The 21,786-nt window shown below is 39.9% G+C and overlaps 1 protein-coding gene across 1 annotated transcript in view; it reads right to left on the reverse strand.

The window, feature by feature from the left end:
* LOC129770880 (uncharacterized) overlaps window positions 1-21,786 on the reverse strand; it is a 273,533-nt gene that overhangs the window by 224,542 nt on the left and 27,205 nt on the right. Inside the window, exon 2 of the mRNA XM_055774036.1 lies at window positions 19,443-20,369. Within this exon, the coding sequence (XP_055630011.1) occupies window positions 19,443-19,717 (275 nt within the window). The 5' untranslated portion in view covers window positions 19,718-20,369. The remainder of the gene's footprint in view (window positions 1-19,442; window positions 20,370-21,786) is intronic.

Consider the following 21,786-nt stretch of genomic DNA (forward strand, 5'->3'; position numbering starts at 1 on the left):
AGCTTTACAGAAAAAATATAAAAAATATAGCGCCTTTGGTCCCGAGACCATGAAAACTATAAAAAACAAATACAATCAAAAATAACGAAAACACATTTAAAATTTTCTGCAACTGTAGTATTTTTTCAAAACAGACCAGCTAATTGGCTTTAATTGAATATGTCGTACATCTGAATTGGTACAGTGGTTCAAAAGTTATGAATTTTTGAAAAAGTCATTTTCGGCAAAAATAATGCGAAAAATTGGATTTTTTGGACCACCCTAAAATGGAAATGGTCTCCCTAACAAACAAATAAATAAAATACGGGTCTAATAATTTGCTATAACGAACAAAACTACCACTTTTGACGACAATCTGAGAAACACTATATCGGTTTGGCATGGAATGGCTGTATATAGATAGTGGAGTCATATTCAAACACAAACACACACATACACCCAGTTCAAAATTTTAATCATTCAAGAACTGTCCCTTGTATTCTCGGTGAAAGGAAAAAAATATTATAAAAAAAATCATCTTCATCTTCTTGTCTCGTCTTTCGCGTCCCTCACTATCATGTAATTTTTAGCTTCGTTCGATACAATACATGAATAGTAAACGGCAGCGGTGCGCTGATGAATAAGATTGAATTCCAATGTGTTTTAGTTGAATTCACAAAAATGTTTAATTTTTTTTGTTCTGACGCTAGCCTTGAAGCTTTTGGAATTCCGACAATAGAAATAAGCAAAAGTCATTCACTGGGGTAATACATATCGGTTATTTTTGGATGAATTTTGTAGACAAAATTTCACATGCTGCCAAAAACCGAATTAGTGACATTGACACACTGGAAGAGTGTGTCAGTACAGTCTGAAACATTGAAACTGTATACAAAACACTGTAACGAAACCAATGTAAAGGGCGTTGTTTGACGAGTTGGTACGCATATGAATTCCGTATTCGCACTACACTTGATTTGTTACCCCGTACAATATTTATTTATTTAAAAAATATCAACTAGTGCTCTGAATAATTCAATTAGTTCCGTTAGTATATTAATATAAGTTAGTATATTATTATAAAAAAAAAAATACGGGTCTAATGTTTCGCGATAAAGAACAAAACAACCGCTTTTCACGATAATCTGAGAACCACTATATCGGTTTGCCATGGAATGGCTGTATATATATATATATATATATATATATATATATATATATATATATATATATATATATATATATATATATATATATATATATATATATATTTATATATATTTATATATATATATATATATATATATAATATATATATTTATATATAATATATATATATATATATATATATATATATATATATATATATATATATATATATATATATATATATATATATATATATATATATTTATATATATATATATATATATATATATATATATATATATATATATATATATACTAGCTAACCCGGCAAACTTCGTCCCGCCCATTTACTTGATTAATTCTCGAGTAATGCAGAAATTTGTGTTTTATTTGTATGGCAGCCACCCCTAAGAGAGGGGGGAGGGGTATTAAACCACCATAGAAACATTCATTGCACCCTAAAGTTTCCATATGCCTAATTTGGTTTAATTTGCTTGATTAATTCTCGGGTAATGCAAAAATTTGTGTTTCATTTGTGCCCCCTCTAAGAGAGGGGGAAGGAGTATCTTAACACCATAGAAACATTTAATGCATCCTAAAACCTCCACATGCCAAATTTGGTTTCATTTGCTTGCTTAATTCTCGAGTAATGCAGAAATTTGTGTTTCATTTGTATGGCAGCTCCCCCCTATGAGTGGGGGAAGGACTGTCTAACCATCATAGAAACATTTATTGCACCCTAAAACTTTCACATGCCAACTTTGGTTTCGTTTAATTCATTAATTTCCGAGTAATGCAAAAAATTGTGTTTCATTTGTATGGCAGCCCCCTCTAAGAGAGGGGGAAGGAGTATCTTATCACCATAGAAACATTTATTGCATCCTAAAACCTCCACATGCCAAATTTGGTTTCATTTGCTTGATTAATTCTCGAGTAATGCAGAAATTTGTGTTTCATTTGTATGGCAGCCCCCCCTTTGAGTGGGGGAAGGACTGTCTAACCATCATAGAAACATTTATTGCACCCTAAAACTTTCACATGCCAACTTTGGTTTCGTTTGCTTGGTTAAGTAATGCAGAAATTTGTGTTTCATTTGTATGGCAGCCCCCCCTTAGAGAGTGACTCATGTCTAATCATTATTCCTCGAATGCACATCTTTTTCGAATTAACATCAGTGATAGTAACCTATGTATTTGTGGTACAGGTTACCACGATATTGATCACATTGTATGGTATTGCTCTGAATTTCAAAATAAAAGGTTATCTTTAATAGAAAATTTTCGCAAAAAGGGAATGCCACTCAATGTTTCGATCCGTGACGTTCTGGCTACTCGTAATCTCGATGCAATTATGTTGATTTATTACTTCCTCAAATCCATACACTTTCAAGTATGAGTATGTGTGTATTTTTCTTTTATTTTTGATTATCGTTTACTTCTCCAACTTTTTTGTTTTTTGTTATGAATATTTTTTTTATTATTTATCAATAATATATGGTTATTAACGTTTTCATTTTTCTTCAACTATTTTCCTCAGAACTCAAAAATACTCAGATGCACGCAATTGCTCGCAATCTTCAAGGAGGTGGTTTTCTCTATAAAAAATCCTCAAGAAGAAGTCTTAAATAATATTTCATAATGAATTGTTGTATAATTATTTATATTGTTCTATTTCTTGAAAAAATCATAGGGTTTTTATGCCTTTATGAGAAAGAACATTTGCATAGTTCTACTCACAGAGGCTTTTCCCTATACATAAACACGGCTCATTGATGCTTAACGTTGCTGAGCCAGTTGAAAATAAATTAAATTAAAAAAAAAAAAAAAAAAAAAAAAAAAATGGTGGCTTGTGGTTCTCAAATGGGGATCAACATAGGGTAGGAGCCTGCCTGTTGGTCTCAAATGTTCCTATCTCACGCCTCCACGAAGATCATATGACGACATTTTTAGATCGGGCGTGAACTGGAAACACACACCTGGTCTTGGCTCCGAGAACGGGTGTCGAAAGTGGCTAAGTGAGGGGGTGCGAGCGAGTCAGAGCGCTATATCTCTCCCGGGGAAGGCCTCCCGGGTCATGGAGGCCTTGCCAACCCGCTGTCTCCCGGGCAAAGGAGATACACCCAATAAAATGGAGCTACGATCACGAAGAATAATTAGAATGCGATCACCCGAGGAGGGTCCCCGAACTGGAGCTGGTCCTGGAACGGGCGTAAGAGCGAGCGGCCAGCGGCTGGAGGGCGATGTGCAAGAGCGGGCCACCAGCCGGGTTCAACCCGAAGAGCTACCGCCACACGGAAAAAGCAGCCATCGACATCACCCAAGAAACGCTGCGCCTACGAGACGTGTTGCGACTGCCAGACGACAGTCGTCCACACTTGTGGGTACCACTAGGCGCCGGATCATGTGGACACACGAAATGAATGAATTCGTGATCCGCGCCTATTACATCTGCACTGCTTTGGAGACGGACATGAGCGGTCGCCCTCGAATACTAACAATGTTCGAGGAAGCGTATCCAGAGTTCGTCGGGAGGCTTGATCAGAACGCGATGAACGCGAGGCGTAGAGCGATAGTACGCAACAACATGTTCTCCCAAACGCAAGTCGACGAGATCAAGCAGCAGGTGCAGAGAGAAATAAGCTCCAGGAACAACAGAGCAAGCGATGTGTCGAGACGAAGTTCAGTACGGCTGAGCAATTCATTCGCGAGTGGAGCACGCGAATCAGCACCAGTGGAGGCCACAGTACAACAACCCCCTGAGCCGGAAGACCCACAGCCAGATCAACAACTACTACGCGATCTGGTCTTCCACTACGACGAGGCGATCTCACAGTTCCGCGACACAGACCCATTGTCGCGCCCCAGGATCCCGAAGTTGCAGCATTCCCGCAGGCTGACAAGTGCAGTAAAGCTCATGAACGAGCACGTTCTTCCGCTGCACTTGGTTGATGCTGAGAACATGGAGGAGCTGCAACTGAAAGTTTACTGTGCTGCTGTGGCGACCGCCAAAAGTTTAGGATACCGTATTAGGCCAAGAGGCGGACTGCTCCAACATCTCCGTGAAAGGCGTGAGCCTCCATGGCGAAGGAGATTGGAGCAACGGATCCTAAACAAGCGCGCCGCAATTGGAAGACTGATGGCGTACAAAAGAGGCAGCAGATCGGCGAAATTATGTCGCCAAGTTGCTGTGATCCTGCGGCCTACTGAACTTCGCCAGCTGGGAGCTCACCAGTTGACGGAAAAACTCGACACACTGGTACAGCAATTGAGCGTCCTAACTAAACGGCTGAAACGTTACTCTGACTCTGCAAAGCGCCAGGAACAAAATCGGATATTCAGAGATAACGAAAAAGCGTTCTACGACCACATTAGCGACGAGAAGCCCGACTACCGCGAAGGTTTGCCAGATATTAGCGATGTGACGAACTTCTGGGCTGGTATTTGGGAGACCCCAGTAGAACATCGCGACGGGCAAATGTGGTTAAGACGGGAGGAGGAGAGTTGTGGTGAAATTGGAGAGATGCCAGCTATCATCGTCGGAGAGAACGATGTCCGCGAAGCCTCGCGGTACCTGAGGAACTGGGCAGCACCGGGCCCCGATGGTGTCCAGAACTTTTGGCACAAGAAGCTGACCGTCGCACATCCAAAGATAGCTGAGTGCTTCAACAAGGTGCTACGTGACCCACACAACCTTCCTGAATTCGCCACCCGTGGCGTCACCTTCCTCCTCCCGAAAGACAGCAACACATTGAACCCATCAAAGTACAGACCGATAACGTGCCTATCGAGTCTGTACAAAATACTGAGCAGCATAATTACCGCCAAAGTTTCTGCTCACTGCGAACAGCATCACATCATCGCAGAAGAGCAGAAAGGATGCAGGAAAAATACGCATGGCTGCAAAGACCAGGCCATCATCGACGCAGCCATAGTCGGCCAGGCGGTATATAACCAGCGGAACCTAAGTATGGCCTACATCGATTACAGGAAGGCTTATGACTCCATACCTCACTCGTTTCTCGTCCGGGTATTGGAGCTCTACAAAATTGATCCCGTCGTCGTTAGGTTCCTGCAGCATGCGATGAGGCAGTGGAGTACGTCTCTGCACCTCAGTGATGGGGAAAATGTGTTGCAGTCTAGAACGCTGCAGATAAAGAGGGGGATATTCCAAGGCGACTCTTTCAGCCCGCTTTGGTTTTGTCTGGCACTGAACCCCCTCAGTAGGACGCTCAATAGAAACGGTCATGGCTATAAAATAAGGTATGGCGACGGCGCCCACGAAGAAGTGACCCATACCTTCTACATGGATGATCTCAAGGTCTACGCTGATTCACGTCAGCGTCTAGGTGTAGCTATCCGGGTTGTCGAAGACATAAGCAGGGACATCTGCATGGAGTTCGGCCTTGACAAGTGCCGCTGTGTCCATCTGCTGAAAGGGCAGCTTACCGAATCCGGAGGTTACGAGGTCTATGACGGCGAGTTCATAAGAGACATGGTTCGTGGCGAATCCTATAAATATCTTGGATTCCGACAGCTCACCGGGATTCGCCACTCCGACATCAAGACGGAGCTGCGAGACAAGTTCTTGAGTCGAGTGAACTGTGTCCTGAGGACTTTCCTCAACGCGGGGAACAAGGTACGCGCGATCAACACATTTGCGGTTCCCCTGCTGACCTTCAGTTTTGGTGTAGTCAAATGGAGCAAAACTGACCTAGAGGACCTTGAGAGGAGGATGAGGAAAGCATTTAAAGAGGCCGGAATGCACCATCCTCAATCGGCACTGGAGAGAGTTTCACTGCCACGCAAAGAAGGGGGACTTGGAATAGTCGACATATCTGCACTGTGTGTTGCCCAGGTACGACAACTGCGCGAGTACTTCGCAGAACGCGCCAACCAAAACGCGCTATACCGGGCTGTCTGCGCCGCCGACAGAGGATACAGCGCTCTGCACTTGGCGCAAGCGGAGTACCAACTCAACTGCAATCTGCAGACAGTGGAGGAGAAGATTGCAGCTTGGAAGCAGAAGGCAGTGCATGGTGCCCACCCCCATCAACTGGATCGGCCACACGTCGACAAGGCCGCATCTAATCTGTGGCTAACGCGTGGTGAACTCTCTTCAGTAGTAGAAGCCGACATGATAGCCATCCAGGACAGGATAATGCCGACGAGAAACTGCAGGCGGTACGTCTGGCATCAAGACGTTGATGACATTTGCCGGATGTGCCATCAACCAGGTGAAAACATAGAGCACATTATGGGAGGCTGTCCCGTTTTGGCCAACGCAGCCTACACCGAGCGCCACAACAACGTGGCCCGTATTGTTCATCGACAACTGGCGCTCCAATGTGCTCTACTGGAAGACAACGTACCAAACTACCGGTACCTGCCTGCACCTGTCCTGGAAAATGACCGTTTCAAGCTGTACTGGGATCGCACCGTTCTGACCGACCTCTCGATCCACCACAACCGTCCAGATATAATGGTTTACGACAAGAGCGACCGCAAAGTCACCATCATCGATGTCGCTATTCCACTGAACCAGAATCTGGAGGAGACCCACGGTCGCAAAATCTGCAAGTACCGACCATTGGCCGTGGAGCTCAAGGAACTGTGGGGGCTAAGGGAGGTCCCAAGAATTGTTCCAGTCGTTCTCTCTGGAACTGGAATTATCCCGAAGACACTTCTGGAAGCGCTAAAGGTGTTGAACATGGAGAAGGAATTGGCCGGCATCCAAAAGTCGGTCATCCTTAGCACCTGCGCGATTGTCCGACAATTTCTCGGTCAGGACTGAAACAGCACGAGCATGCAGATACGTGCATTCCGCAGAGCCTAGTCCCCCTTTGGCATTCAGAAGCCCGGGGGCAGGTGAAAATTCTGGCTAGGTTCGCCTAGTTAAGAAGTGAGATAAGTCTGCCAAAAAAAAAAAAATATATATATATATATATATATACATATATATATATATATATATATATATAAAATTGGTATGTAGGGGTTTTTGGAGTCGGGGAAGGTTCTTATGATAGTTCGAGACTCCTTCACACCTCTCTAAGGGTGGCCTGCCATACAATTGAAACACAAATTCCTGCACTACTCGAGAATTATTCAAACAAATGAAACGAAATTTGGCATGTGGAGGTTTCAGGGCGCAATAAATGATTCTATGTTGGTTAAATACTCCTTCCCCTTCTCTTTCTACCATACAAATGAAGGACAAATTTCTGCATAACTTGAGAACTAATCAAGCAAATGAAGCCAAATTTGGGATGTGAGGGTTTTTGGGTACGACAAATGTTTCTATGGTGGTATAACACCCCTCCCTCCTCTGGAATGGAAAGGAGGTCCCATAAAAATAATACACATATTTTAACAAAACATGACATTTGATAATTTTCGGAAAACTCTGAAGGAAAATGGGAAAATTCGAAAAATTCTATTCGCGTATGGTTTACATATTGACAAGCGTTGTTAGTTCATTTGATGTTTACGCTAACGAAATTGATCTTCTTTCGAAGGTGTAAATGGATTTCATTGTGATATAACGCACTCCTATATCTTCTTCTATCTATATAAATAAAAATGGATCACCGAATGTGTTGATGAAAGCAAAACTCGTGAAAGGAATTGTCCGATTTAAGGTTCTCTCTATTCTATCATATTTTCTGTATCAAACATTTATTCCATGTAACGGAGAAACATGTTATTTGCAAGTGGTTGAAAAATCTTGAACGAGAATTGTGTCTGAAAATAATTTGATAGTACTAGGACTTTTATAGTAAAAGGTAATTTTAAAGGGTAGTTTAGAAGATCAATCAATGGACAGTACGGCGATTAGACCCATGAACGTGCGCTTAGTAAGAAAACGTGGATGTGATAACGAAAAATACATTTTAGGCGGGACGAAGTTTCTCGGGTCTGCTAGTCTATATATATGAAAATGGATTTCTGTCTGTCTGTCTGATTCTTATGGACTCGGAAACTACTGAATCGATCGACATAAAAAAATTGGTATGTAGGGGTTTTTGGGGTCGGGAAAGGTTCTTATGTTACTTCGAGACACCTTCTCCCTCTTTAAGAGGGGGCTGCCATACAAATGGAACACAAATTTCTGCATAACTCGAAAACTAATCAAGTAAATGGAACCAAATTTGGCATATAAAGGTTTTTGGGGGCAAGAAACCTTTCTATGATGGTTTGACACTCCTCCCTCCCTTCTGAAGGGGGGCCGCCATACAAATGAAACATTTGTATGGCGGATTTTCATATTTTGCAATAACTCTAACTTCTCGGAACGCGATATCTTCATTTTGGGTTTTCAAAGGGTCAATAAAAATATGGAAGGAATATTAATCACTCATTCTCAATATTTTAAATATTGGTTTTACCGGTTTGGGAACAACAGCGTTAAACTTATATCCCAGATTGCTTTCAATGCCATTCTTCACAGTTTCAATGTCCTCCCCTGTGGCACACTCAACTATAATCGAGCTGTCTTTCCCGTTTCTAAAATTATTAATTTTATGGATTCTTGAATTCAATGTATTTTTAAAAAAATCTCTTTTCTCGTCATTATCTTGCGAAGACTCAACTGGCTTGATCACTATAAAAGGGCAAGCCTTGCGTATGTGCGTTCATCGTTCACAACATCGTCATAATTTTCTGTTTGGGTAATTTCTACTTGAATCGGTTCTTCGCACTGATTCATTACAATTTTTTTCTTCCTACTCGGGCAATCGGGTTCAGAACTTCCTGTCCTACTACTCGGAGCCCGTTTTCTGTGCATCCCAGCTAATTTTTTTTCATCATGATTTTTTTCATTGAACGAACTTTTTAAATCCTTCAAATGTTGGGAAATACTGATTCCAATACTTCTCATCTTCTGCGCTAGAAGTTCATCGAAAGATCTGAATAGTTTCTCCGTTTCCTTTTCAATCGCAATCTTTACTCGCTCATCGATGTTCTTTTGAACCTCGTTTAAAGAAAGTGAAAGAGCAGAATTTTCTTCACCTCTCCGAAGTCCAGAACATCGTCTCGCGCACAATTATCGTTATTCAACAAACATTCTTTACATTTAAACTGAATTATTTCATTCTCCGTTATCAACTGAGCAGCCGCTTTTGTAAGAGATGTGCAGCGTCGGTGATATCAAGCACCGCAAACCCCTCCGCAAGCGACTGGATAATCATTAATTAAAATTCTGGTTTCACACGATCTGCACATACTCATCTTGCATGCAATAACCCGTGCAAGTGGAAGCAACAGCCGAGACAAAAACACATATTAAACACAAAAGGACGTCCAAACAATAATGCCGCTACAATCACCACCAAAGCGATAGCAGACCGTAGCGTTATTATCTATTCAATTGATGAACATATGAATAAACAACAGAATATATAGAACCTATAAGAACATATAAAACCACTTGAAAAATTAAGATGCTGTGATGGTAAAACTATTATTATTAGCAAGAAGTTTTATAGATAAACAAAACCTAAATTGAGTATAACATTGAACACCGATCGATATAATGTTGCAAAACGTTCCCAAGTAATGAAAGTTATACAGTGGTAGACATTCGTTTAGCCGCACCTTATTTTTCCTCAATATGTTTGAAAATAAGTCAATTATTTGTTCAGTTTGTTTATTTGTTTTTTGACGATTATTGTTTATTTTAATTGAATTAATTATTAAAAAACAGTAACAATTTACGTTTTGTTTTTGAAATAATTTAAATATGTGAAATTAGGGTGGACATTCGTTTAGCCGCATCTTTAAATTTCGATAAAAAAAAATTGTGCAGCAAATTTCGAGTTTAGTAGGTAATATTTTGTATGTCCAACTCCATTGCGGATCACATTATAAAGATGGGTGGGTAATGTCGGGGACATAACCGGAGTGACGTAGGACTATACAAAGGGGACAGCTTTAGCTATATTTTAAATATATGGTTTTGTTTTCTTCTCCTACGTGAATACCTACCTATCTACCTGAAAAATGGATTAGTTTACTGTTTACTCTTTATGAACATGTTGGGGGTTCTGAAAAGAACCTTTGGTGTTGTGTTTTTGCATTTTTTTACAAACTTTCTCAATTTTTTCTCACTGTCTCATAGTTGATTCTTGATTTTTTTCTGAAGGCTTTGTACTTATTAAATGTTCAACGCCGGGCATCTTTTGGCGTATGTTCATATCGTACAATTAAAAAGATGGCTGTGATAGGGAATGCATAGGTGGTCATCAGCTCATTCACTATCACATATTTCACTATTGAGCACATTACCGTACCTTAAACTGTGATTTCGGAGACGAATGAATTGTCAGATTTGTATCTCCGCAAACAAAGTAAATAGAACTGAAAAAGAACTGAGGTTTTGGAGACGAACTCTACGATCTGTCGAGAAATAAACGAGCTATAAGCGTTCTGAAAAACCAACAGTAAATACAGGGACGTCCTTTACAGGATTAAAGTTCTTTAAAATAAGAACAGAGCAGCAGGAAATACATAGCTCATCATGTTGCTCCTTAGTTATGTTTCTATACAATGCAGATGTAACGTCAGTCAATTTTCAACATCAGTTATCAACCAAAGAAAGCAGTTCTTTCTACCGAGAAAATTCGTTAATGCCATCCTGCATACAATGTGTTGTAATTTGAAGCCACTTTTAATTCGGAAACCATGCATGGGTTTGTGAAAACTGAATGATCAATTTAAAAGACCCCAACCACTAATAAGTTCAAAAACAAGCATAAACAAAATAAATCAGTTTATATTATATGTCATACTAGCTGACCGTCAAACGTTGTTCTGCCATATACATTACTTCTAGTGAATATTTTGACTGTTGAATAAAAAATAACTAATGTATTGCAATACATGTGTGTTCAAATGTTTCAACGATCTATAAAATTAATTGATTATGATCGATGAAGGATAGATTCCACGTGGATATTGAGCAGATACGTGAAGATTTAACCTAGTATTGCTTTGTACCGTAGGAACTTCAGGAACCTGAATTTGATGTGGAGATGGAAATGAGATCTATGATGTACAGATAAATGGACCGGATCGATAGGATCTCAGGATTCGTCTTTTGCATTCAGAAATCTGATCATTCGTGCTAAGAAATGTAGCTTGCCTCGGCGCAAAATAAACTTCAAAATAAGTAATCCGTATTCGTGGAGCAATTTAATCTTTATTAGATTAGCAGACACGAAAATAATTTTAAATTGCTTAAATTTGGATGGAAATCATTACTCGATGTTGTTTAAATACTAAGAAAACAGTCCGAACTTAACGATTCTTCTATACATCTTGTATACATCCAGCAACATGTTGGACGAAATACGTGTAATTTTGTAATAGAGCCTATTAAAGACTGCATTTCTTTTGTTTGAACACACGTGCTGTCGTTTGAACAAAGGCTGTGTAGGTGTTACTCATGATAGCGTCTCGCTATCATTCCTCGAACCGCTTCTGTTGATTGTCTCATAGGAATCGCAGTTCTTCGCTCTCTACCTTTGCGAATATGTTGACCATGGATTATTGACACAGCTCAAGACATCCTAGAATGACGTTGTCCTGACTGCACCAATTCATCAAACGACACACATAAGAATCCATCGAGGGCACTCTTTTGTTTGTTTCGTCTCCTCCAACCACATAATATTGAAATATTAATTCAAAATGAGTAATGATGTTCCTAATAATTAAAGTAACTGTAACTTCAATCGGTTTTTTATCAGGATTGACGACAATAGCGTGACTGTTATTTTGCATTCCGAGCATGGGTGTAATTAGAATAATTTCAATAATTCATTGTGCTCATCCAAAAAGGCTTCCAGCTCGCCGGCGATATTCCTAGTTTTAGACGAATTGAGGTTACTTGCGTATGTGTAAGGTGAAATTCGATGAGAAGGACGAAGTGCCATCTGGCATTAAACAACGTAAATAAATTCGTCCTGTTTAAAAAAACGAACGACAAATCAATTATTTGGTATTGTTTATATAAAAATACATATATCGCGATAAAAAAGGAGATGAGGGTGAAAATTGGTTAAATATAATTATAATTTTTTTTTTGACGTATGACTACGTCTAACCGGAAGATATAGGGGGTGAAATGAAAATCTAGGCATTGAACAAGTAGCAAAAAATGCAAGATTTGGAACGCTTATAACTCGAGCATTTCTCAATAGATCGCAAAGGTGTTTGCATCAATTGATAGGAAATATATCTACACATCTATCATAACGAATAACATTTCATTTTTCTTGAGATAAGCAATTGAATAATTGTGAAATATCAAGCATTGTCCAAATGCACTATGTGTCCATTTTTGATTGGTCCATTTTGTGTTCCTCAAATCGTATCGACCAAAACGGGCACCAGAGCAGCAGCGAAATAGAATGAAGCACGATTGGAAAGGAAAAAGAAAAAAATGAACGAAACATTGGTCGCAGTCTCACACATGCGTAATTCTCGAGCCAGCCAGTCAGCTTAAAAATCCCCGCTCCGCTGCCGTATCGATCCATTATTCTCGTCCAAACCGTTCATTCTTTGTGTGGACACCGACTGGACAACATCGTTGTTGGACGAGCTGGACGGCGGGGGATCGAGTGCCTTTCTCAAGGCAATGGGGGCGGAGGTGTAATGCAGGAGTTAGAGTAGAGTTCCAAGGGCCTTTCTCAAGGCTAGAGACGAATGAACTAAAAAGTTTAAAGTCTCTCTAATACAAAACCACCACCTCCGTAACGATCGTTCTCATCCAAACCGTACACCACATCGTTTCGCATCGCAACACATCAACAAACCAACACAAGCAGCCATGTCTGGTCATGACAAAGGAGGAAAAGTGAAGGGAAAGGCAAAATCCCGCTCGAACCGTGTTGGTCTTTAGTTCCACGTAGGTGTATTCGCCAATTGCTCCGCAAGGGTAACTAGGCCGAGCGCGTTAGTGCACCAGTCAACCTAGCCGGCGTTATATAGTTTCGGCCGCCCAAGTGATCGAGTTAGCTGGTAAAGCTGCTCGCGACGATAAGAAAACCCGCATTCAGAACAGAACATATTCTGTTCGGTGGAAATCAAGACAGCAGGCAGTTGCAGCGAGTGGCGAGTGGCAAACGCAATCGCAAAACGGCAGCAGGTAGCAGAAGAAAAAAGTTTGTTCTTTATACAAACTGCATTGGTGACAAATCCAGAACAAGACGGCATCGAGGGCGTTCGAAATGGTTTTTTTTTTTCAAAACCACGAGTACTAAGTTTTCTAAATTGGAACCATTCCATAAAACAAGGCGCTTTTCAGGGCCATTAAACCTTTCAAAAAAGAGTTTATGAAATACAGTTCAATGCTTTCTAAAACAATATCCAAAATAATAATAAAACACAAATTGATTTTTTCATAATTTGTTTTCCAGGATATGATGAGTATGAGAATTTGGCAGTTGTTCTGAGCTTATTGATGGTTGGGGACTTTCCCGATTATTCAATTTTCACCAATTCTTTAATTGCTTCTAGATTGAAAGTACAGTAATTTACATTTAGCTCGACATTTAGCTTATTGGACGGACCTGTAATGCGACATGTTTAGTTGGACATTTTTGTAAACATAGGGTTCGGGGTCCAAATTATGACCCCAGATTGAAAGTCGACACTGTACCACTGTCATCGCAATTGTTCAATTACAGGTTTAAATCGCCTCCAATGCGACACTGAGCGGTGCTTCTGCACGTCGCATTAAATGTGATTTACTGTACAACATGTCACAAGCTGGATGGGAAGAAATTTTCCAACTGTAAAAGCTGTGGCGAGTGGCAAACGCAATCGTTAAACAGGAAGGTTTAGCCGAACAAGATGGGGATATCGAGTGATAACAAAACAATAAACTCTTTAGATTAAAGATAATTTTGTGATTCATGAACCCTCAAGGACCCTTTTTAGCCTGCATGTGAATCCAACGAGCGAACAAATTGAAATGAATGTATTTTTTTGCCATCGCTGCCTTTTAACGATCATTCGTTTGTCTCGTTGGACTCGCCCCTTTGGTTGAGTCTACCGATTTGTCTCTATCCTGTGAGCGTGTACCGCTAAAGTACAAAGCGCGCGGATCCGCTGAAAAATATATCATTCTCTTTCAAACCGTAAATCAGTGTGGTTGTATGGCATCGTTTCACATCACATCGTATCAACGGATTGGTGCCGGAGTACCAGTATACCTAATAGCGGTTATAAAATTTCGGCCGCCGGAGTGCTCGAGTTGGCTTGCAAAGCTGCTCACGAAAATAAGAAGAACCGCCTACAGAACAGAGCACATTCGGTTCGGTGGCAACAACTAGTTTCAGCGATTGGCAAACGCAATCGCAAAACGGCAACAGGTAGAAGAAGGAAAAAGTTTGATTATACAGACTGCTTTAGTGGCAAAACCAGCCACCGCTTTTCAGGGCCATTAAACCTTTCAAAGAAGAGCTATTAAAAGTTTTCACAATACCAATGCATTCTAAAGTGACATAATCTTATATATAAAATTCTCGTGTCACGATGTTCGTGGTCAAACTCCTCCGAAACGGCTTGACCAATTTTAATGATATTATACTCAAAAAACTTGGTAGGCATGAGAATAGGTCGTAAACTATATATGATACCGCTAGGATACCCATTACTTTATATTTGATACCGATTAGGATGGTCCCATGCAAATAAAATCTGAATAACTTTGTTTTCGTATGTTTTTTGCATAAATTTGGCTTGAAAAAAAACTATAACCATATATTACCAATTTTCACCCTCATCTCCTTTTTTATCGCGATATATGTATTTTTATATAAACAATACCAAATAATTGATTTGTCGTTCGTTTTTTTAAACAGGACGAATTTATTTACGTTGTTTAATGCCAGATGGCACTTCGTCCTTCTCATCGAATTTCACCTTACACATACGCAAGTAACCTCAATTCGATTAAAACTAGGAATATCGCCGGCGAGCTGGAAGCCTTTTTGGATGAGCACAATGAATTATTGAAATTATTCTAATTACACCCATGCTCGGAATGCAAAATAACAGTCACGCTATTGTCGTCAATCCTGATAAAAAACCGATTGAAGTTACAGTTACTTTAATTATTAGGAACATCATTACTCATTTTGAATTAATATTTCAATATTATGTGGTTGGAGGAGACGAAACAAACAAAAGAGTGCCCTCGATGGATTCTTATGTGTGTCGTTTGATGAATTGGTGCAGTCAGGACAACGTCATTCTAGGATGTCTTGAGCTGTGTCAATAATCCATGGTCAACATATTCGCAAAGGTAGAGAGCGAACAACTGCGATTCCTATGAGACAATCAACAGAAGCGGTTCGAGGAATGATAGCGAGACGCTATCATGAGTAACACCTACACAGCCTTTGTTCAAACGACAGCACGTGTGTTCAAACAAAAGAAACGCAGTCTTTAATAGGCTCTATTACAAAATTACACGTATTTCGTCCAACATGTTGCTGGATGTATACAAGATTTATAGAAGAATCGTTAAGTTTCTAAGTATTTAAACAACATCGAGTAATGATTTTCATCCAAATTTAAGCAATTTAAAATTATTTTCGTGTCTGCTAATCTGATACAGATTAAATTGCTCCACGAATACGGATTACTTATTTTGAAGTTTATTTTGCGCCGAGGCAAGCTACATTTCTTAGCACGAATGATCAGATTTCTGAATGCAAAAGACGAATCCTGAGATCCTATCGATCCGGTCCATTTATCTGTACATCATAGATCTCATTTCCATCTCCACATCAAATTCAGGTTCCTGAAGTTCCTACGGTACAAAGCAATACTAGGTTAAATCTTCACGTATCTGCTCAATATCCACGTGGAATCTATCCTTCATCGATCATAATCAATTAATTTTATAGATCGTTGAAACATTTGAACACACATGTATTGCAATACATTAGTTATTTTTTATTCAACAGTCAAAATATTCACTAGAAGTAATGTATATGGCAGAACAACGTTTGACGGTCAGCTAGTATGACATATAATATAAACTGATTTATTTTGTTTATGCTTGTTTTTGAACTTATTAGTGGTTGGGGTCTTTTAAATTGATCATTCAGTTTTCACAAACCCATGCATGGTTTCCGAATTAAAAGTGGCTTCAAATTACAACACATTGTATGCAGGATAGCATTAACGAATTTTCTCGGTAGAAAGAACCGCTTTCTTTGGTTGATAACTGATTTTGAAAATTGACTGACGTTACATCTGCATTGTATAGAAACATAACTAAGGAGCAACATGATGAGCTATGTATTTCCTGCTGCTCCGATCTTATTTTGAAGAACTTTAATCCTGTAAAGGACGTCCCTGTATTTACTGTTGGTTTTTCAGAACGCTTATAGCTCGTTTATTTCTCGACAGATCGTAGAGTTCGTCTCCAAAACCTCAGTTCTTTTTTAGTTTTATTTACTTTGTTTGAGGAGATACAAATCTTACAATTCATTCGTCTCCGAAATCACAGTTTAAGGTACGATAATGTGCTCAATAGTGAAATATGTGATAGTGAATGAGCTGATGACCACCTATGCATTCATTGTATTTCGCTGATGCACTGGTTGCCCGTTTTGGTCGGTACGCTTTGAGGAGCACAAAATGGACCAATCAAAAATGGGCACATAGTGCATTTGGACAATGCTTGATATTTCACAATTATTCAATTGTTTATCTCAAGAAAAATGAAATGTTATTCGTTATGATAGATGCGTAGATATATTTCCTATCAATTGATGCAAACACCTTTGTGATCTATTGAGAAATGCTCGAGTTATAAGCGTTCCAAATCTTGCATTTTTCCTACTTGTTCAGTGCCTAGATTTTCATTTCACCCCCTATATTTTCCGGTTAGACGTAGTCCTACGTCAAAATTCGATTTGGCGTCGAGTCAGACAGCTTTGAAGTGTTGTCATATCAATTAGGGACCCAACACTCCTTAATTACTGCCTTGAGGCTGGAAATTTTGTCAAATTGTCGTCCGTTTGCATAGACCATCCCGGCCAAGATTTTCCATAGGTTCTTTATGGGATTGCAATCGGGACTGCAAGCAGGTCATTCAAGAAGTGGAATGTCCTTCTCAGCCAACCATGCCTTTGATTGCTTGGAAACGTGGACCGATGCATTATCCGGCTGAAAAACTATATCCTCAGTAGCGTTATTCTCAATATTCTCCATTTTTCAAATCAATGGTGACTCGTTCAAGATGCGCGCAATATGCCTCTTCGTTACTCGAACAACCAATCTGCCTTAATTTGTGAGCAGGACAATCATTTCTTGGTTGCTTTTTGTCTTATTGGACCTTTAAGACGCAAAGTAAATTTGGTGTTCCCTTTTGTAGGTCGTTTTATTCCATATTTTCGGCCCATTTTCAAAAAATTACGTACCACTTTCTTAGATCGACCAATTTTTGTTGCGATCGAGCAATTAGAAAACTGTTCTTCTCTGAACATCTTTATGACTCTCCGTTCTTCCTCCGTTAATCGAGTACCTTTCGCCATTCCTTCAAACTATACGTGGATCACTAATCTGACCAACTTCTTACATTGCACATCTTATATTTACCGTGTAAATTGAATACTCCGAAGTAATTTTTCAAAAAAACACAGATAAATACTCGGTGATTATACGAAAACCTGATGTTTATGCTCTGCGGCTAAACGTATGTCTCGGGGAAAAACGGCGTTTGAATGTTTACATCTACCGATGCCGCCTTGTGCGTGTGTGAGTGTGACGCGCGTTTTTTCAATAAAAGTGACTAAAATATACTACCACTACAGCAAATATGGATCCCGATAAAAATAACATTCCTAAATGCTGATTTAGACGATGCCAGTCAGCGCTCTAGTTGAAGTATCCAGTGAATAGAGAACAGACACTCTGTTCAAGTTAGAGGCCAATTACTTGTTCGATACTGGTACAAGTAACTTGGACAGAGTGTCTGTTCTCTGTTCACTGGATACCTCAACTAGAGCGCTGACTGGCATCGTCTAAATCAGTCTTAATTGTTTTGAAAGTGCCTCAGCTTTTTTTCAAGTGCGGCTGACCGAATGTCTATCACTGTATAAGTGTGTTGGCGATCCGTGTCTTTCCTTGAATCCAGAAGCTGAGATATAGTAATTAACTCTATTGCCCTTTTGAGTGGAGGAAACAAACAGAGGTTGCAGAGATCGAGATCCGGTGTATAAGGAGTGAGTTGAAGTGGTTCTAACTTCAAATCAAGAACAGCACGCTATTTAACATAACACCAGTCCATGTGTCCATACTTCGGCGTCAAAAAATACACTGGAAGTATGCAGCGAATCACACAAATGAGCATTGCATTATATAGATTACTAGCTGACCCGGCAAACTTCGTCCCGCCAAAAATTTTTCGTTATCACTTCCACGTTTTCTTACTAAGCGCTGTTTATGGGTCCAATTACAGAATTATTCATTGATTGATCTTCTAATTTACTCTTTAAAATTACCTTCTACTATAAAATTCCTGGTTCTTCTACCAAAACTCGACATTATAATATCAGATTATTTTCAGACACAATTCTCGTTCAAGATTTTTCAACCAGTTGCAAATAACATGTTTCTCCGTTACGTTACATGCCAAATTTGGTTTTATTTGCTTGATCAATTCGCGAGTAATACAGAAATTAGTGTTTCAATTGTATGGCAGCCCTCTCTTAGAGGGGGGGATGGGGAAGTGGAGTCTCTAACCACCATAGAATCATTTACTGCACCCTTAAACCTCCATATGCCCAATTCGGTTTCATTTGCTTGATTAATTCTCGAGTAATGCAGAAATTTGTGTTTCATTTGTATGGCTGACCTCCCTCCCCCCATTAGAGAGAAGGGTGGAGTGTCCACTACCGTAAAAACATTTATTGCACCCTATAACCTCCTGTGTTGTTCTTGTGTTGTTCTCATGACTGAATCACGTATCAACGATATTCAGCTTATTCTTCAAGACTGTGTAAACCATTCTAAAAGAATATAAACAGTGGTGAACAAGCAAATTGTATAACACAGTTTCGTAGCCCTACGTCAACAATGCAGTTGCGTCCGGAATACAATCCCTTATAACTTTTCACGAAGAATTTCATTACAGCGCGTATCAGCGTAGAATATCAGGGAAACTTGTAAAAAGTGTGAAGAATTCAATCACAAAAGACATTCCTGTTCAATGAATTGATAAACGAAGGTATTCATGCAATCGCTGATTTAGCAATTGATAGTTAGTACTATGGGAACTATAGTAATAGTACTCACTTTTTGCCTTTTTGATCTACACTATCCACAACAACATTCCACGTTCGATGTATCAAATAGAGTAGAAACAGCATTCGTGAACTCTCTGGATTCTGATGCTGTTGGTGTTGATGGTTCGTGTGATTAATATTGGAAGCGGCATTATTACTCCCACTCTCAAAACAATATCGTTTTCCGTTGCAATCGACGTAACACTGCTGCTGCTGATGCTGTTGTTGGTGCTGCCGCCTTCGAGACAACGTCGCCTCGTTCGCACTACTTATCGCGTTCCCCATTTTGCAAGAAAGTTGTTGATTTTTCCAGTGATCGAACTCCGATCGTTTCGTCTCATTAAGGCTTACATTGGAAGCTCCCAAGCTCACATCACATCACAACGGGAAGGCACAAAATGATTAGGAACATGACAACGGTGCCACAAAATTACACAATTTTTGTTTGTTTTCCACACCTCGTTTTCTGCTATTTCACCTGCGGCACACACATTTCTTCTAATTTCGGAACTATTCTTGGATTTTTGCCAAACCTCTTCACCACATAGCGAAGCCGCGAGGCCTTCCCGTGTTACAGTCGCGGATAATGATCACACCAGTTCCGATTCAATACGGGAATATCGCCTCGTTTGTTTTGGTCGACGGTTCATTCGCGTTTGTTCACTCCAATTTCTTTCGCGGATTGGTTGTTCCTCCTTGGTGCACACGCCACTGAACAACTCTGTGTAATATTGTGTGCAGTTTACGTATGCTTCACGCCCCCAAACACACCCTTGCCACCCTTCTGGAGCGCTGCCCACGATGCGTTTATACGCTCTGATGGAAATTATTTTCTACTTGCAGTAAGACCGCGGTCGTCCCTCTTCCGTGATGCTTGGTATCATTCAGGCCTACCTCTGGTCCAGGTCCGACTTGGCTCGAGATCTGATAAGTTAACCTAGTAAGAAGTATATAGGAAATCATTATTTTTATTACGAGGAAATGGTGTAGAATTAAAGTAAAGCTGCAAGATTAGAAAATGCCCACAAGCAATCAGTGAAATAATCCAAAGTCAATTAACTTGGTAACGAAGCCCATAATGAATGGTATTGGGTTAAACGAAATTGATTACGGTCTAGAGAGCTTTTACTTTCAATATTTCGATGTTCAATGAAGTGATGGTGGCAAATTAGCTATTTCCGTATCTTAACGCGCGGTAGCAATGCTTTTCCCAGCGGCCCATTAAACTGTCGATTATACCTTTCACCATTTTCAAATATTGCGCCTACGATGGAAGCTTTGAATCAGCCGCATTATGATGTCGTCAAAAAAAAAGAAATTCCACGCATTGAGAAGTTGCACGTATGTGCACCCAAACCAAAAAAAATGTAAAACGCACCATCTTCAATTATCACACTTTACCTGAAAAAGGGGCTCATTGATGAAGCTCTAGAGTGAAAGCGAGATATTTCGTAGTTGGGAAATAATCGAGCCGTTTGAAGACGTTTTGTATGATTAGACGTTGTGCAAAAAAAAAAAATCTCATCGATGCAGACATTGCTGCGCTGCTCAGCTTGGAGAAATTAAAATTTTTTTTTGGGTAAAAGAAAAAGCGGTTTATAGCTAATATACTATTTCATACATTTCGACTTATGGCCTTTCATATTATGTTCGTAACGCCGCTCTTCTTCTATGTGATATGTCGATAATCCTCCAGATAACTAGAGATGCCAATTAACGAGTTTGTCTCTAACCGCTAGATCGTGGACTGGGTCAAATAACACATTCCATCTTTGACTACGTATAAGTTCAAAACCTAAACTGTGATTAAATTTCCCACCGCGTGCGATCACGACCTAGCATTGAATACCATTTGTGCACACACGAACCCGTCTAGACCACCCGGCCAATAAGTCGGTCAGATTCGCTATTTGCGATGATACACTTTATAACCGAACAACTAATTATCGGCAGTTTCCTGTGAATCCGATACCGATATCTGCGCCGCCTGTTGGTGGGAAACAACGGCAAATATGTTCTTCAAAACACGCATAGATACATATATCAACTTCTTGTTAATGGTTTTTTCTGCTCTTCTTCTCTTCTCCTTCTTTTACTCTCATATCATGTTTTTCTGCAAAATCAACAGAAACACAGGCTTACATTTAAAGATGGCTCCTCAGTCGTCACGCTTCATGCGCCGAGCACCGAGTACTGAGACGTTTGGCGATCTTCAGATAATGCGTTTTGATCTTAGGTATGCGACAGCTGAGTGCATTCCTTTGTAGATGAAAATGTCATGGTAAGGTTATTTGTTTTGTCGGTGACGACATTGATAGAACATTGTCAAACAAATTGGAAATAAATTTAAATGG

Source organism: Toxorhynchites rutilus, chromosome 2 (genome assembly GCF_029784135.1).
Source record: "Toxorhynchites rutilus septentrionalis strain SRP chromosome 2, ASM2978413v1, whole genome shotgun sequence".
NCBI lineage: Eukaryota > Metazoa > Arthropoda > Insecta > Diptera > Culicidae > Toxorhynchites > Toxorhynchites rutilus.